The 18,531-nt window shown below is 37.2% G+C and overlaps 2 protein-coding genes across 8 annotated transcripts; both read right to left on the bottom strand.

The window, feature by feature from the left end:
* Positions 1-1,622: 1,622 nt before the first annotated feature.
* LOC102311163 (L-amino-acid oxidase) lies at positions 1,623-7,143 on the bottom strand. The gene is made up of 8 exons (XM_005951164.2): positions 6,877-7,143; positions 6,221-6,280; positions 5,407-5,636; positions 4,349-4,461; positions 4,041-4,245; positions 3,299-3,367; positions 3,047-3,183; positions 1,623-2,496 (listed from the first exon to the last, which is right to left on the bottom strand). Exons 2-8 carry the CDS (start codon positions 6,249-6,251, stop codon positions 1,704-1,706), a joined length of 1,578 nt encoding a protein of 525 aa, XP_005951226.1. The 5' UTR covers positions 6,252-6,280; positions 6,877-7,143; the 3' UTR covers positions 1,623-1,703.
* A 104-nt stretch (positions 7,144-7,247) lies between these two features.
* On the bottom strand, positions 7,248-17,653 carry LOC102311480 (L-amino-acid oxidase). 7 transcript variants are annotated; one of them, XM_042215998.1, is made up of 9 exons: positions 17,415-17,653; positions 13,291-13,404; positions 12,945-12,996; positions 12,177-12,400; positions 10,562-10,674; positions 10,216-10,417; positions 9,633-9,701; positions 9,112-9,248; positions 7,248-8,361 (listed from the first exon to the last, which is right to left on the bottom strand). In XM_042215998.1, exons 3-9 carry the CDS (start codon positions 12,967-12,969, stop codon positions 7,554-7,556), a joined length of 1,578 nt encoding a protein of 525 aa, XP_042071932.1. In that variant the 5' UTR covers positions 12,970-12,996; positions 13,291-13,404; positions 17,415-17,653; the 3' UTR covers positions 7,248-7,553. The 7 variants fall into 7 exon arrangements, with proteins under 7 accessions (XP_042071932.1, XP_005951227.1, XP_005951228.1 ...); XM_005951165.3 differs by lacking the exon at positions 17,415-17,653 and having other exon boundaries at positions 13,291-13,813; XM_005951166.3 differs by lacking the exons at positions 13,291-13,404; positions 17,415-17,653 and adding an exon at positions 13,168-13,270 and having other exon boundaries at positions 12,945-13,000.
* Positions 17,654-18,531: the final 878 nt, after the last annotated feature.

Raw genomic sequence — 18,531 nt, 5'->3', positions numbered from 1 at the left:
CTTTCTGTTGGCTCATTTTTGACATGTTAGAAAATTAATTCAGAAAAATTTAGATATTCATGTTTTCCTGCTGCATCGGTGGGAAGTCATGCACATTTCTCTTCTGCAAACTCTCTCCTCCCAGATATTCGAACAAAATCAGCATTAAGTCAGAATCGGGTAATTAGATAAGAATAATTAGAGTGATCTGATCACATTTGGACACAAAAAAAGTAACAAGAACTGAACAATGCTATGATTTCTCTGTACCTTCAGGGAAAACTGCTGTCTAGATGGTAAACACAGAGGCACATTAAAATGAGAACAGGTGGATACTTCATTTAACAAACTGCAGAGAATTATAAAAAAAGAGAGAGAAGAGAGACTTATTGGAAATTTTTTAAAATGCTAATTCATGTTAATGCTCAGTTGATCTTTAAATTGTTAATTGATAAGCCTGAAATAATAACCCTGTTATAGGGCAGGGATAGCTCAGTAGGTAGACTGGTGGCCCCATGATTGGAAGTTCGGGGGTTCGATTCCCCTTAACAGCTACCCTGAGGTACCCCTGAGCAAGGTACTGTCCCTACACACTGCGCCCAATGGCTGGCCACTGCTTCACTGAGTGAATGGGTTAAAAGCAGAGAGGAATTTTCCCAACAGGGATCAATAAAGTATACTTTCTTTCTTATTTATAAAAACATTTATAAATAACAGTTTAACAGTTTAACATATTAAAAAATATTTCAAGGTTTTGTTTTTGTTTTTCTTTGTTGTACTACAAATCACTGATATTAGTATCACACCCACAATGGCGATCCAAGAAACAGATAACCTCACATGTGCACGTTACAAGTCAGAATTGCCGGTTTATGCCCGACAATATTTTCACGGACTGTCATTTAAGGTGTCGTGGATAAATACAACAAAATAAAACTAGTACCGGTACTGAAAAAAAGAAGATTTATTCATAACACATGTGAAAAGACCCAGGAAAACCGAGTTAACAATAAAAAACAATAACAAAACAATGCTAAAAAACGATAAAAACCCTGAAAACCATACATTTCACACCCCAGCCTCAACTCTCGCCACCCTGAACCAAACCACTCACGAACTGGTACTGGTCCATGGCCCGGGGATCGGGGACCTCTGCTATAAATCACACACTTTAACAGCTTGGTTCCAATGATTTAAAAAAAAAAAACACACACACTTCTTAATTGCCATGTGGGTTTAAATAAAGTATTGTGCATTTAAATTGAAAGTATTAAATAGTGTTAGCTCTGCCTTGAAATGTCAATATAAACTTATGTAACTGCAAAGAAAACACTAGAGAGTAGTGCTACTAGTACTACAGGTTGCACAGTTGTGACTTTTTCTTTAAAAGAAGGGATTCAATGAGCCCCTTCTCAAGATTTCTGGACAGAATTGGACAGACACGGACTAAAATGATCATAAAAATAACTTTAAATAGGATAATTTTATTAAGAATTGTAAAAAATGCCTGACGTGATTTCAGACAACTGGTAACAAAAATGCAACATAACCCAGTATTTACTGTTCTGGAAACAGGGTGAATACTATTTAACAACATTTAGAACTGTAAATAAAAACCTTTTAGAAACAGCTTTTTATTTTTGACATTTGTCAAATAAAATACCAAAAAATGGTTATATATTACTTCAGTAAAACTGTTTGGCCTAGAGTACATATTTGACATTTCAGAGCTCTTGATTTCTAGCCAACTCCTCGTGTGCAGCGTTGTTGATGTTTTTAGCTGCTCTAATAGCTGATTTCATAGATGTCTCAATCCAAGCATGAGGGAAAGCTGTGTGCTCCCCAGCAAAGTGGACCCTGCCTTCACTTCTGAAGAGCTCCTTTGCGTACTCTATGTGTTGGTATGGCGCGAAGAACGCAAAGCCACCCAAGCTGAATGGATCAATGCCCCACCTTTTCACCACCACCCCAATGCAGAGGTCCCACACCTGCTCACCATGAATCTTTGCTAAATCTCTCAATGCTAGCTCTTTAAGGTCTTCATCGGTCGCACCTTGTAAAAACTGGGCGTCATCAGCCCAGGTGTAGGAAGCCAAGAGGACACCAATTGTTTGATTTCTTGGGAAAGTGTGGCTGGGGTAGTAGATGTAACGAGAGGGCCGGTCTGTGATACTCTTTCCTCCATGGATGCCATCGTCCACCCAGAACTTCCTCTTGAAGGTGAGGATGATTTTAGTGGAGCATTCATAGTGGACAGCCCGCAATGCCTCCATTTTCTGGATGGAGAGGGGTGGGTTGAAATCCAGGAAGAGGGCAGCTTTGGCTGTGGTTGTTACTAAGACGGCGTCACCAGTAATGTCTGTCAAAGCTGACTCGCCCTTTCTTCTATATGACACAATTACACCCTCTTTTGACTGGCTGATGAATTTGACTTTGGAGTTGAAGAGGATGGGGGCATCAATGAAAGAGAGAAAAGCTTTGGGGAGGAGATCTGTCCCACCAGTTATTTCATCATACCTTAAAAAACAAACAGACACAAAAACACGAATGTCAGCCTGAGCTTTTGTACAGAATCAGTGCAAAGTCATGTCAGCATTTAGGAATAGGGGAACATTTCGCTACCTAGACGTGTAAGTAAATTATATTTACCATCACATTTCTTCGTTATTTACTTACTTTGATGTTACCCTATTCATGTTCAATTTTACAGTTGTAGTATTTTGTGGTGGGTGTATGGCAGATACATGGTTATAACCTCATATTTGTTTCCAGCTTGTTTGTTTTTAGTCTCAAATGTTACATATACAGCAAACTGGTTGCTTCCTTTGTGATTAAATGTTACAACATTAATCTAAGCGAGTAGCTGATATGAGTATAATTTTCAACAGGAATTGTGAGAGATTCCCTAAGAATTTGCTTATAAGTAAATCCAATCAAGGAAATCCAACTACAACATTGTACTGGGTGAGGATTGTGAACAAAACAAGAACAAAAATAAGATTTGATTATTCTTTCTTTGCATTGTTCACGACTACCATCACTTCCTTGTTAAGTCTAATAATCTTACGTTGTGCTATCGCTGACATCATTCTCGACGTAGAGCATCTCAGTCAGAGCCAGATGCATCATGCTCTGTTCATTCAGTAACTCTGCAATCATAACCACTGCCTCTGGACTTAAACCACCTTCCTCTTTCAGGTACTCCTATAAAAAAAGAAGGTTGTAAATGGTCTTTTAGTAAATTAATTTTTTTTACATTGTCCAATGAAGACCTAATATCATAACAGGCACTATTTCAGAATATGATTCTGCACTTTACCTTTACTGAATAATGGTCATATTTCTTAAATGCAGCTTTGCATCCATGGGCTTTAATTTCGTCTCTCACCTTGAAAGAAAAGATACATACACAAGTTATTTCCAGTGGTCCTTTATGCAAAGTCAGAGCACAGCTCATTTAGTATTGCAATTTTGTTGACAACAGATGTCTGCATTGCATTGAGTCCATATTAATAACACGTCATCCAATAGAGTCGTTACAGGAATGGAGTCTGTTCCAGTTGAGTCTTGGTAAAACACTGGTACACCATTAGGAGCCTACAACACCTATAATTTTATTAAATATTTAATACCTACAAACATGAAGACAAAGCATTGCCCATTTGAATCTTAAAAAACTCAACAGCTCACATGCTAAGATTTGCATTTAACTGGTCCTTGAAAAGTGTCAATATGATACATTTTCTTTGGCTTCTTGTGCATTTTAAACTTTAAGTAACTTAAAAAAATCTTTTGAGCTTTTTTGCCTTTATTTGAGTGTGAAGTGACAAGAAATTGTTAACTTTAATTTTCAGTAACAGTGGGATAACCATGTGGAGTATGTGTCTGCATAAATAACTCAACACTTGCATTTAAGGCTTAGAGTCCATGGAGTGCATAAATGCATTAAATTAATATTTTATAGGACAACTGCTGAATCTGTTGTATTTTTAATAGACAGCTCTGCTATGGTATCACTCTGTATAAAAAGTGCCATGAATTCCTCCTACATCTTTACCTACCTTCTGCAAAGCCTGCCACAACAGTTCATCAGCTGATTTCCCCCTCTCTCTCTCTGGCAGTTTATAATTCAGGATGTCGGGGTTTGCTGTCACTGCGTATGTCCTCGTCCTGTTCTGTTCATTAACCAAGTAAAAAGTGTTGGAGTCATACATGATGAATGGATTCAGCTTGAGCCCCATTTCTTTGATGTACCAGCGGATTATCCTGTTAAAGCATGAGGTCATTCGCTTGTTAATGTTTATAATGCAGTACAAAAACTGGTCCTTTGAGAGCAAAACTTGACAATGTTTGACATTCTTTTACTCACTGGTGGTTACTCGGTATCCTCATTGCACCCAAATCAGCATACCAGCCATTTTCTTCATCCCTGTAGGTCTCCACCCTTCCTCCCACACGAGGACTAGCTTCTATGATGGTTACCTTAATCAAACAGTTCAAGAGAAAAAGCAATAAACAAAAATATTGTGGAAAATATATACTTTTGCTGTTCTATCTTGGAACATCTAGAAACAAACCATATTGTTATAAATCCAGAGAATTATACACTTGTAATGATCCAGGAGTGTTGTACATAAGCCATTAGGACTTTATTTATAATGAGTTTAAATGAAAGCTAAAAAAATATGAGAAAGGTTGATAGGTAATTGTGTTTGTTCTTGTCTGCAGTCACTCTCAAATCACATTCTGATCTCAGAAGAATCTTAAAAATGCCTCATCCATGCCATTTCACTACTGTGCACCTTTTGTTTTTTACAGAAACATGAAGTCCAAAGACGTTTGTATCAAATTCAGACATGAAATTACTTCTACTAGGGCCCAAAACACAACTTATGTGATTGATAAAGTTTGTATGATTGTTAGCAGGCTCTTAAAAAATATATTTAAAGAGAATATTTACAATAACTTTTTACCAGAGCCTTTCGGACCACTGCAAGACCGGACAAAATTGAAAATATTTGAAATAGGAGATATATACGAATTCATTGTCTCAAGAAAATATCACAAACTAACTCCTTATCCTTCTGGATCCAGAATCTCATAGTGTGAAGTGGACCATTCTTGGGATTTTAGAAATCATCTATGTTTTGGGGTTGGAGATGATTTTCATATAAAAGAAAATTGCACTGACTGGATACAATAATTAGGCATGAATAAAAAAATGTGTTAAATGTTTTGTCCTTTTAAAAGTAAGGGAAGATTTTATATTTTAAACACTTTTAAATATAAAATGATATCATTGGAACAGATGTATTCTACTTACTTACTTGCAACATTTTTTTTAACCTGCAGATGGCAGTGTTTGCATTCACTGGATGGAAAACAAACAACATAAATAGCATACACATATTCAAATCTTGCATGTACCTTGTGTCCTGCACCTTCCAATAGCTTGGCAGCCGTCAGCCCAGCGATCCCAGCCCCAACAATAATAACATGATGAGACTTCTTGATCTGAGGAAGGCCAGTCTTCACTGTGTCCATGAGCCGATAATTATCGTCATCCTCCAGACATTTAGCCAGCTCTTCATTCATGCTGGCAACAGCAGCAGTGGGATACAAAGCCAACAGCAGCACACTGATGGCAACTGAATGGACTGAAGATAAAAAGAGATTTTAAAACATTTATGTTATGAATAACATATAACATACATATTATACATATTATATTACATTACATATTACATAATCCATATAACTAAATTTAAGTTTGTGGAGTTACAATTTCAGTTACTAATAACGTTGAGCCACGATGTATGATGAATGTGCAAAAAACTTATTAAAACTAAAAACTTAAAGTACTTCTATTTCCCAATTCTCAAATTGCAAAGAACAATATTCTTGTATGAATCGGTGTGACTAGGTGAATGAGGTAAATCCAGTAAAAAGCTTTAAGTACTCAGGTAGAGTAAAAAAGCACTATATAAGAACCCCTCCATTTACCATTTTGATACTCATATTGACTTCCTGGGATTATAGAATGTCAACACCAAGTGTTTCAGGACACCACGTGGTGCACATTTTAATGATGATCACAAACTCAACAAAGAACAGCAAACTATGCAAGAAGTGCTCTGGAGCTCGGAATCATTACACATTTAAAAAAACAAAAACAAACAAACATTACAGGAGTTTTTACAGTTTCAAGACCAAAATTAAAGATTGCACCAGAATTACTCACAAAATTTCCACTTGGCAAATTGTGGCTTCATCTCACTTTGCTCAATGGTTTTCCTTATGCCTTTGGCAGCAAGTACAGAACAAAACAAAAAACAGAATTAGAATGAGAAATAGAAACTGGGATCTCGATACAGTACCTTTCATCTTCATATTTGTGAATTTCAAAAAGAGGAAGCATTTATATCCCAAAATTTTACCACAGCAGCTGTAGTTTTACTTTCACTTAATACTGCTGTTTTTATTCTATTATCAGAGAAAATTCATTAACACTATTTACAAAAAAATGTTGTGTTCTCTTTTCTTTCTAAGAACAGGAGAACACAACTATTCATATCCTATATGATATCCATCAACATAAACCCACATACATGCTCAAATCCTGAAAGAACAGACGGGAGTGCAGCAGATAACTCTAACCCTTGGAAAAATTCCTCAAATACTTTCACTTTTCTAACTGCTTTATTGTTTTTTTTGTTTTTTTTATCTATCTATACAAACTGATGCATTTTGTTTTACTATCAACATTTTGTTTTACTTTGTAATAAAAAAGTGTAGAAAGTCATTTGTAATCATTTTTAAAAAGCATAAAAATATGATAAACCTACACGAAAATAATACAAGTATTATTTTTACCAAGCAGAAATAAAACTATATTACCGTTTAAAAGAACTTGCTAATCCGATGTAACTCGTGTCTCCTCCTTGTCGTTCACTTCAGTTCACTCCTTTTTATACTACTCACCTGACTGTCCCATCCTAAAGGACAGGCTTGCCCCGCCTCTTTTGAAAATGAGGCTTCAGTTTTGGTTTCAGTTTTTCCCTGTCTCGTGCGGTCAGATGATATACAAACACTGTTTGGGTCCTATGATGAGAAAAATGTAACTTCCTTTAAATCTTTTATCATTCTGTCATTTGCTAAACAAACGTCTTTCCAGAAGTCTTGTGTTTTCAGTGGCACCACATGCAGGACGTATATCTTTGAGCAGGTTTGATTATTACAAAGAAAAAAATGAGGCTATAGACATTAACTTTGTGTAACATTGCCACTTTATTGTGTGAAAATGCTACATCACAAAAAGTCTTTGATACATATACAGTTTTTTAATAATATATCTCTATCACCACTAATTTACCAAGGCCTTTTATATTAAAATTGAGTAGTACAGCACAAAAAAAAGATCAATTAACAAAAGGATAAAAAGCTGTAAACTCTGAAACAATAATATTTAGTATTGTCACTTAGCTAATTCATGGAAACGATTGGTTTGTAATAAGTAGATAAGTGGTTTAAGGATCCTTCTTTTGAAGATTGTTGAAGACTAAATATGTCAGACCCTAGAGTTCATCTCTTTTTCGACATTTAGCTGACTCTGAATTCAGCAGCACAGCTCTGTTAATGTTTTTCGCTGCTCTTATTGCAGATTTCATGGACGTCTCAATCCAAGCATGAGGGAAGGCTGTGTGTTCACCAGCAAAGTGGACCCTGCCTTCACTTTTAAAGAGCACCTTAGCATACTCTAAGTGTTGGTAGGGTGTGAACAGAGCGAAGGCACCAAGGCTGTAAGGATCCATGCTCCACTTTTTCACCACCACCCCAGTGCAGAAATCCCAGACCTGCTCACCGTGAATCTTTGCCAAATCGCTCAGAGCCAGCTCTTTGAGGGCTTCATCACTTGCACCTAGGAAGAGTAGTGAATCATCACCCCAGGTGTAGGAAGCCAGGAGGACACAGATGGTTTTATTTTTTTGGAAACTATGGCCGGGATAGTAGATAAAACGAGTAGGCCCGTCTGTGATGCTCTTTCCTCCTTGGATACCATCGTTCTCCCAGAACTTCTTGTTAAAGGTGAGGAGGATCTTAGTGGAGCTGTCATAATGGACAGCCCTCAGTGCCTCCATCTTTTTGGGGGACAGAGGTGGGATGAAATCCATAAATAGAGCTGCTTTTGTTGTGGTTGTTACTAGGACAACATCAGCCTGAAGATCAGTAAGAGAGGACTGTTGTCCGGTTTGGTATGATACAATGACTCCTTTGTGTGAGTGACTGATACGCTTGACTCTAGAGTTCAGGACAATAGGGATATCAAGGACAGTAAGAAAAGCTTTGGGGAGAAGATCAGACCCACCAACAACTTCAAAGTACCTATAAAAAAAGAGACATAAAAATAACATTTTATTATAATTATTGCAGTTAATATCTGTAGGAAATTATTTACATGTACAGTTTCTACAATTCCATTTTTAGGTTCTAATGAACTGCTCAGAGCAGGCAGAAGCAAACTTTATTGCGTGTGTGTGGCTGTTGGATCACATTAAATGTTTGCATCTCTTCTGCTGCATGTTCGAACAAGTTCAGTCATCACAATGCTATGGTGTCGTGCTTCGTGATGATAAGTGCTCCATACCTTGCGGCAAAGGTAAGGCCCTCATGATAAACATAGTGAAGCGCTTACGTAAAAAAAGCAGGATATATGAAAAACAAGTCGTGCCAAATGACTGTTTAACTGCTCCGTGTTTTCTGGATGTTACCATTGTTTATTGATATGCTTGCATGCACTGAAAACTCATAGATACTTTTTTATATTCTACATAAAGACGTGAAAAATTGCAGTTGCTGTTTGCAAACACATAACATATATTTTATATTTGAAGCCTTTGCTGCTATGTTAAATGGCTCAAATGATTAAAAAGCACATTTAAGCTATTATATATTATTACATTCGTTTTTGCTTGGATTAATCATGTGTGCGACTGTCTCTTTTTGTGACCAAATGGTAGAGAAGCACTCTTAATTTTGTTTAAGCTCTACTTGGGTGATAATAAAGACATTTTAATTATGTTTTTACACATAAATGTAAACATGAAGAAGGTTTGAGGAGTTGTCAGGCCCTACTTGGTGCTGTCACTGATGTCAGTTTGGTCATAGATCATCTCACTAAGTGCAGTGTACATAAGACTCTGTTCGTTGAGCAGCTCTCCAATCATTCTCAATGCTTCGGGGCTCAGATCTCCTTCTTCTTTCAGGTACTCCTATTTGCAACAAACAATTACATTTTGTGAACTCAGGATGTACATTAATATCATCTGATTAAATGTTTTTGCTAGTTTTACTTGCACTGACACACATTTGTGCTGTAACAATTACAACCACCTCTTTCAGTTTTGTGGTTCATGGTTAAAAAGTAAAATGACGTAAGTAATCTTTTATTAAAATAAATATTTACTAATGTGTTTTTACTAGTTTATGTTATCCATATACCCTTATTTGTAATAAAATGTGGTAATCATTTAAATGTTTAACATTTAGAAATGCCAATGCAAGTACTCTGATTCTTTAGAATGTAGCCTCATGATTCACTTAGTCAACCAGGACTGTTCTCATTTTACCATTCATTATCTCATTATGATTTATACCTTCACGGAATAATGGTCATATTTTTTCAGTGCAGCCCAGCAGCCATGAGCCTCCACCTCATCCTTTACCTACCAAAAAAGGAGAAAGAACAGTTGCTTATATGGAAAAAGTCCAGAACCTTACTTATTGCATTGATTCTTTTTGCAATGAGCAGTCAGAAATGTCCATATTAGTCTACAACATACTTTCATGACTGAAGGAGCAGGTACAGTTGGTGAAATCAATTTTAATTTCTTGCTTTGACTTTTCAGAATATCTTCAGTCAAAACATTTGTCATGTTACATAGTGTTGAGTAGAAAATGTTTAAATGCATTTGAGTGTGCTTAATTTAGTTTAACTGCTTTAATGATTTGAACAGTTTAAAATTCAAGGAAACATACATGTTCATGCATCACTAACCACTCTGAGATTCCCTTTTTTGTGCTAGTGGTCAGTGACGTGTTATGTGGTCAATAATGATGAAAAAGGGTTCCATTTTTGCAAAAGTTGCAAATTGAATAACTGGAGGAATTAGCTACTGTATGTTTCTCAATCCAACTCTTTTATGCCAGAGACGTTTGACTCTCTTCCTTTTTTCTCACCTTCTGTAAAGCTTGCTGAAGGAGTTCATCTGCTGACTTCCCTTTCTCACTTGGCCACACATTGTACCCAAGAACATCGGGATTTGCTTGTGCTGCAAATGTTCTTTTCCGCTTTCCATTAACATGGTAAAAGGTGTTAGGGTTATCCATGATGAATTCATTCAATTTGACCCCTAGGTCATCAGCAAACCATTGCACAATTCTGTAGGAAGATAAGGTCAGTGGTAGCAGAGTTAGATATATATGATCCCAGATGTTAAAGATAAGGAAAACACATGTTTGCGAGGTTTTCCTTTTGATTTAATGCAAGTCTTCAGTGGATTTAATCTGTATAGTTAAACCTTACCGGTGAAAACTTGGGATCCTCATGGCCCCCAGTTCAGCATACCACCCATCTTTTTCATTTCTGTAGGTTTCAACCCGTCCACCAATGCGGCCACTTGCTTCTACAATAGTTACCTTGACAACCACATGAATTAGAATTAGAAACACCATGGTGCCACTAGAATAATGACTGTTATGCAATTGTTTATCCATAATAACAGATGGATTTTAAGATGGACTGTTATGATTGTTATGCATATGTTATGTGAATGTTGACACATTTGCATAACAGATGAAAGTTCCTGGTTAGTTTTAGGAAGGAGTTACAAACCTTTTGGAAAATAACAGGCAGCCCAAATGAATGATAAAAACAAATATGTAGAGCCAAACACTTGTGTTGTAGTGTTTAGGAAATATCAGTATTAATGGTATTTAGGAAATATTAATAACAATATTGTTACTGCTTCTGCTGGTACAGCTATTGTTAATGTCTTGATGCATGCTCACACATGTATGTAAATCCCAAAAGGTTGATTCTGTTTATAAGATTGGGCAAACCTGCAGTCAGCTGAGACTGAAGAAGTCACTTGGATGAGTGATGAAATGTTTTTCCCACTGAAAACGCTACGTCCAGATGAACAGAATCAACCTTTTGGGAACTATTGTTAATGTTTTTGCTACTTGTTATGTGCCATTGCTTCTATTAGATTAATCATACTGATAATACAGTCGTCTTTGTAGCCACTATTCTAACTACACTTGCTAATGTTTGTTTTATTACTTACCATTTATTATTTATTGATCTACCTTATTTTTTAGGTTTTACTACAACTACCATGTTTTATGCAAAACTTAAAAACAAGGGCTGCTTTTGCTCCTCCTGAGTGGAACACTAGCAACTAATGAACTATTACTTTATCCAAAAAATTAGAAAAACGATGGAGAATTGAAGTGCCCAATGTTATAGGAAGGCTTTGACGCTGGCGGTGGTGAGCCATGGATGGTTATTGTGGACATTGTTTTTGATCAGAAACTTTGCTGTGAATCTCATGGAAATAGTACAGGAAAAAGAAAAGGGGGAAGTAAAGAATCATGATACCAATTCATGATACCAAAATCCCCATAAAGGTGATTGTGTTTCTAAAATGTCATAAGTTTACGGTATTAGAAAAACGATTTGCACTTTTTTTTTGGTTTTCTTACAGGTTGTAAATCTTCAGAAATCTCTTTGATTTGACAGCTAACATTGCATTTAGATTGTCATTACATTATATTATTCTTATTATCAGGATATATGTGTGATACATGTAATAATAATAATAATAATGGATTGGATTTATATAGCGCTTTTCAAGGCACCCAAAGCACTTTACAATTCCACTATTCATTCACTCTCACATTCACACACTGGTGGAGGCAAGCTACAGTTGTAGCCACAGCTGCCCTGGGGCAGACTGACAGAAGCGAGGCTGCCATATCGCGCCATCGGCCCCTCTGGCCAACGCCAGTAGGCGGTAGGGTAAAGTGTCTTGCCCAAGGACACAACGACCAGGACAGAGAGCCCGGGGATCGAACGGCAACCTTCCGGTTCTGGCTTCCCAACCCCCTGAGCCACGGTCGCCCCATGTACCATGTACCTTGTGTCCTGCATCTTGCAGTAACTTGGCAGCTGTCAACCCAGCCATTCCAGCTCCAACAATAACAACATGATGAGATGTATTTATGTGTGGAAGACCAGTCTTTGCTGTCAGCAGCAGTTCATTATAGTCTTTGTCCTCCAGACAATCAGCCAGATGTTCCTTCAGCCTGGCAGCTGCTGTTAGACTGTGGAACACAGTGAACAGCAACACAGTGACAGCACCTGGAAACACAGTGAAAGGTCAAATATTTCTTTCCTTCTTTTAAAACAAGAGGAAAGCATTTTTTTTAAGTAACAGATCAGACAAAATTGCTAAATACTATCAAATCAAAGTCTAGTTGAGTAACTATTTGATTGCATCACAGACATTGTCTCATTATGTCAGTAGGCTAGAATAACCATTTTTTACCCCAAAAGAATGGGTAAGGTTCCTCCTGTCACAGTGTCACATGTGTTTTATGGAAAGTCCAGAAAATGACTTCTGCTGAAGTAAGAATGGAGTGATTAATGTGAATGAAACCCAGAAAAAAGCAGAAGTAGAATAATTTTCAATCATTACCGCAGACAGGAATGTGTTTGAGGAACTGAAGAAAGGGAATGTGCACTTTCAGCAGATTGAGTATTGTACTTTCACAACTGCCTAACAAAACAGGTTTCCTGCTGTTGAGCAGCCACAGCCTCAGTCAGGTAAGCGATCGCAATGAATTCAAATGGAATGAAACAATAAAGTAAGAAAAAAAAATGTAAGGGTTAATTTAGTACTCACTTAAGTTCCATTGGACTTTATCCATCTTAGTTATTGCTGCTATGTTCTTACGCTATTTGAAAAGACAGAAGAGGAAGAGAAAAACACAATGAAAGCTTCAGTCTTGGAAAGTACTGAGTTCTCTTTCAAATAAAACAAATCATTCCCCCACATAATCCCCTGCTTTCCCCTGAAACAATGCATATTAGCCTTAATATCTGAATTTGATTTAAACAAATGTCACCTATCTGTTTATCTGTCACAGTCCTCAAGTGTGTCGCGACAATTTTCCTCTCGCCACTTTGTTTTCTCTCGCTCTTCCTTTTCATCAGTGTGCTTGCTGCTGTGTGTGGGTGTGTCTACATACCTTACAGGGGCAGGATCCTGCTGGGATATCAGCCCTATCCTGGATGCACCTGGTTCAGTCAAGCACTTGTGCTCTAACTGCGGAGTGTGCGTCACTTGGTGGAGATGAGAGATTCTGTTCAGGAGAAGCAGAGGACTCTGATTCATGGGACCTCCCTTCTGTTGAATTTCTAAATAATGGACTTTTTAACTGACAACCTCAGAAAGATTTTGTAAATAGCACATCTCACACTTACACTGTAAATAAACTCACTAAACTAAACTTGCATCTTTAAGTCCTGAATTTGAGTCAGATGATTCATGACTCTATGTATCAAGTAAGTATAATAAATTCTTACCCGTTAGGAGCATAAACATTACATGCACAGTTGGAGTCACTTGAGGTGAACAAGCATCTTATGTGCTTTCATTCATCTGGAAACGTTTACCTATTTAACTGCATCCAGAAACGAATCAGTTGGGCTTGACAAACTGGTTAGATCAAGTCATCGAGTCAACAATCATCCATCAGGTCAACAGTTATTTAAAGTCAAAATAACTGTGCCACAAATGAAGTGAAAGTAAAGCAAACCTATATTTCTTTGATTGTTTAATCCAGGATTTTATGTGGTAACCATATGCTTGTCATTCACTGTATCACATGTGCTGTTTCCAGATGAAGGTGTGACAAGTATATTTTTATATATTTTTATTGTTGGGCCATTTTGTAATTTCCAGTGGAATTTTCAAATTTTCTTTTATGGTGAGATTTGAAGGCAAACTTACAAAATAAAGATTATTAAAAATATATCACCCAAATAAACTAAAAAAAAAACTAGAAAATGCTCCACAAAAAAGGGCATCAGGTTGCAATAAAAAGTAGAGGATGCATAAAACAGAGGACTAAACTTTATTACCATACGAAAAAGGAATTTGGTTAATGCAGGACACATTATCTACTTACTATACTTATAAACAAGACTAAATAGCGGGCGTGTTTCACCTAAACTTTGCTATAAAGCTTATAAGGTTCAAGGTTCAAGGCTCTTTATTTGTCACATGCATAGTTAAACAAGTATAACACACAGTGAAATGTAACCTGACACGCTCCTCGACATGTGCAAAAATGGGGGGGGGGGCTAGAAGAAGAACATTATATATATACAGTATATACATTGGGTGAATGTGCAAAGAAAGCATCCAGTGGAACAACAAATCAACCCCAAAAATTAGTAATAAAGAAAACCTGGCCATCATCCAAAACTGTCGTTTTGGAACATAGCCAAAACCTGTTGCAATCCATAGTTGTTTCATTCGGGCAGTGTGCTTATTGAAATTTATGCCCTGAACTCCGCTCCATTCCTAAATCATGCACCAACACCAAAATGTATTTTAGCTGATGGAGGACATGTTTTTTTTAAATCTCAAACAAAAGTTAGCCTCCACAGTGTGGTGGTGTAAGCACTTTTATGTTCTTACATCGTACATGTACCAAATACAAACCAGATGATCTTACTTTCCGAACCTACTAACAGTGACAACAGTGCTTTCTGAGCTGTGTTAGCTCTCGAACACACACGGTATGGGTGAAAATAAAAATGGGTTCTTTACCTCTGAATCAGTCCTGGCCCTCTAAAAGCTCAATCAGGAGAAATATTAGCAGTCACACTTTGCAGGTATTGCACAGGGAACAAAGATTAGAAGTGTCACATCTCATTATTAAATCATCAAGTGAGTACATAATGCAGATGAACTGTTATGATCAGCAGGAGAGTGATTTAATGGAAAAACAACTAGGCAAAAGTCACTAATAATAACTTTTCTTTTTTTTTTTTCTTTTTTTTTTCTATTGGCCTCCCCAGAGTCCCAGTGTCAACATTACTGAATCATGGAAAAGAACAAAAGAAACTGCAGAACTATTCCTGAATAAAGAAAGAAAGAAAAAGAAAAGAAATTAGAAATTAAAGAAATTACAAAATAGCTTGCGTAGAAGACAAAGGCTGTTTTGAAGAATAAAGGTGGTCATATCAAAAACTGAGTTTCAGCTTGTTACAACATTGTTTCACTGATTTTTAAATGACCTGTTTGCTATTAATATTGTCAAATACATGAACAGTCTTGATGGCAATCTTCTTGTCTTGTACACCGAACGATGTGAGAACTTCCAACAGTGACAAACACTGATTGTGTTTAACGTTAATATATGCAGCATCCACAGCAAATATGTAGAGAGCTGGAAAGTATAATGCATCCCTAATTATTGCCAGACATTCACATTAACTGCTTTAAGAAAATGATGATTTTTCAATTTCTGAGGAAAGGGTCACTTAAGGTTAAATCTTTAAGACAGTATGAATGAGGTTGTGCCCTTGTGCCTCTTGAGCTAATTGCACTGTTAGCAATCTGCACGTGACTGCTTGAGCTTAATGATCCAAAGAAAGACAAATGCTGAGAAAATGATGCTAAACAAGGCCTAAACCTAATCCAGATGTTAAAGTAAGAGCTGTGAGCTGTGAAAGCTGCAGATAAAGAGCAAGCACTAATTCCATTCCTACATCAAATGTGCCAATATTTCTTGAAGCTTGCTAAAATAAAAGCAGAACAAAATAAATATTATTAAATACAGACTACTTCCTTCTGTGCTGCATTTAAAACAGAATACAAAGCAGAATAATCCAAAATCTCTTACATAGATATAGAAAGTTGATTAAATTACCATATTTTATGCCATGTTTTGGAATGTTTTGTTGTACACTACACAACTATATAAATGACAGATCAATCAAAATCACTGATTTGCAGTGACTTAATACATTAATTCTTATAATATATATTAATATATTTTCTTTAGCTATTGAACAGTCCTTTATATTTAGGCATGTCATGTGCAGATGCCTTATGAGAAGCTGCTTCTGTCTTTGCTGAAACCCACAGAACAAAACCCACCGTGAGACCAGCCATTTTCATGTCTTACGTCTGAGAAACAGGATATAAAACAATCACATGCTGACACGACACCTTCATCTGTAAGGGTACATCTGAAAAAAAAAATCATGATCTAAGCAGTTGGTGCAAGTAGGATTTTTTTTTTTTTTGCCATCTACCCTTTTTGTACAGACCAAATGACCCACAGTGCTTTCATTAAAATGTCAATCTGTTGAATCAAGTTTTACTTTCTCTTTCCCAGCTGCTAAACCTCAACTATATCTTGTTCACACTATCTTTTGCTTCTTTTTTTATTCCACTACACCCCATTAATCTACAACACTGAAAGCACAGACAAGTTCAGTGAGTTAGTTATACCTGGAATAACATCATAACCTTATATAACGGGATTCATGTGGATGGTACTTTGACACCTACCAATTATGTTAACACTGCAGACTATGCACAAGGCATTGCTAATAGGGAAACAGCCAAGCATACAAGAGGTTTCTGCCTTACTAGAGCGCAAAACAGGTTGATAAAACACAAAGAGCCCAAGGTGTTCACCCACCCTCCAAGCTCTGGAGAAAACCACTGTGGAAAATACTTAATCCACTGAAGCATCAACCTCCAATATACACAATCTAAAGGATCCTCTGCTAACATGTGGCAGACACCATAGAAGTTCCTTGTTCAGGCCCCAGTGGATGTGACCTGATCATCTTAGTTATAGTTAGAGATGGATCATGTGACCCTGAATCCTCCCTTAGTTATGTTGCAATAGGTGTAGGCTGCAGGGGAACTCCCATGATGCCTTGTGTTTCTTCATCAATGAACATTTTCACTCACTATGTGTTAATAGACCTCTCTGCATTGAATCATATCTGTTATTAATCTCTGTCTCTCTTCCACAGCATGTCTTTATTCCTGTTTTCCTTCTCTCACCCAACCGGTCGCAGCAGATGGCCCCGCCCCTCCCTGAGCCTGGTTCTGCCGGAGGTTTCTTCCTGTTAAAAGGGAGTTTTTCCTTCCCACTGTCGCCAAAGTGCTTGCTCATAGGGGTCATATGATTGTGTTTTTTTTTTCTGTATGTATTATTGTCGGGTCTACCTTCCAATATAAAGTGCCACGTCTTAATACCTCTACTCATTATCAAGAACAGCACACTAGCAGACACTGTAACATCCTGGAGAAGCCACAAAAAGACACAATTTCACTTACATTTTTGAACTCAAGGTTTGGCATCTGTTCCCTGTTTTCTTCCTGTGGGTTGAGGCATATCCATCCATCCATCTTCATCCGCTTTATCTGAGGCCGGGTCGCGGGGGCAGCAGCCTAAGCAGAGAGGCCCAGACCTCCCTCTCCCCAGCCACCTCCTCCAACTTATCCGGGGGAACTCCAAGGCGTTCTCAGGCCAGCTGAGAGATATAATCTCTCCAGCGTGTTCTGGGTGTGCCCCGGGGCCTTCCTGTGGGTTGAGGCATATCCTTTGTTTTATTTTACCATCCCTATAAGAAGAAAGGGAAGCTAGTAGAGTGGGTTTATACCTTGCTTTATTGGCTTACTCGATATTTTGTTAAGCAACAGTTTTCTGCGTAATTTAATTATAGAAATTCTGGTGAATAAGAATATATCTTAAGTCTGTTTAATGTGAGCAAAAGCTCTTAAGGCAAAATTAGTTAATAGACAGATCCCTCGAGGCGTATCTCCACTGTAATGACTAAAGAGTACAAGAATAGAATAGAATAATCCTTTAATTGTCCCACAAGGGGAAATTTGGTTGTAACAGCAGCAAAAAAAACCCAACAAAAAACAGACAAAAAAACAAAACACATATACAAACAGAACAGAAACATAATTTTTAAATTTTTACATCATGGACATTAGTTACCAAAGCAGAGTACTGTAGAGTTATTAAAATTAGAGGACAGATAAGTGGCAAACCCAGGTTGGAGTGTGCAAACAGAGCAGGATACTGAAAGATGTTTAAATAGTTAAGAATATTCAGAGTAATTAGAAAAGTGCAGATTGTCTCTTGTACCTGCATTAAAAAGTAGACATGCAACTTCCAATAAGTTAGTTATAAACTGAGAAAAATAATGTGCAAGTTATAAAAGTTGTTTGGTTGGTTAGTGCAAGTTACAGTGCTGATGTCAACATCTATGTTTGTTGAGGGCAGTTTTGATTGTACAGTCTGACAGCTGCAGGGAGGTAGGACCTGCAGAAATGCTCCTTCATGCATCTAGGATGCAGCAGTCTGTCACTGAAGGAGCTCTGCAGGCCACAATATAAAGCGCCTTGAGGCGACTTTTGTTGTGATTTGGCGCTATATAAATAT

This window comes from Haplochromis burtoni, unplaced genomic scaffold (assembly GCF_018398535.1).
Source record: "Haplochromis burtoni strain Fernald_Lab_line unplaced genomic scaffold, NCSU_Asbu1 Contig_891, whole genome shotgun sequence".
In the NCBI taxonomy this organism is placed as follows: domain Eukaryota; kingdom Metazoa; phylum Chordata; class Actinopteri; order Cichliformes; family Cichlidae; genus Haplochromis; species Haplochromis burtoni.
Note: the sequence above shows the minus strand (reverse complement) of the source record. Positions and strands in the feature narration are given on the sequence as shown.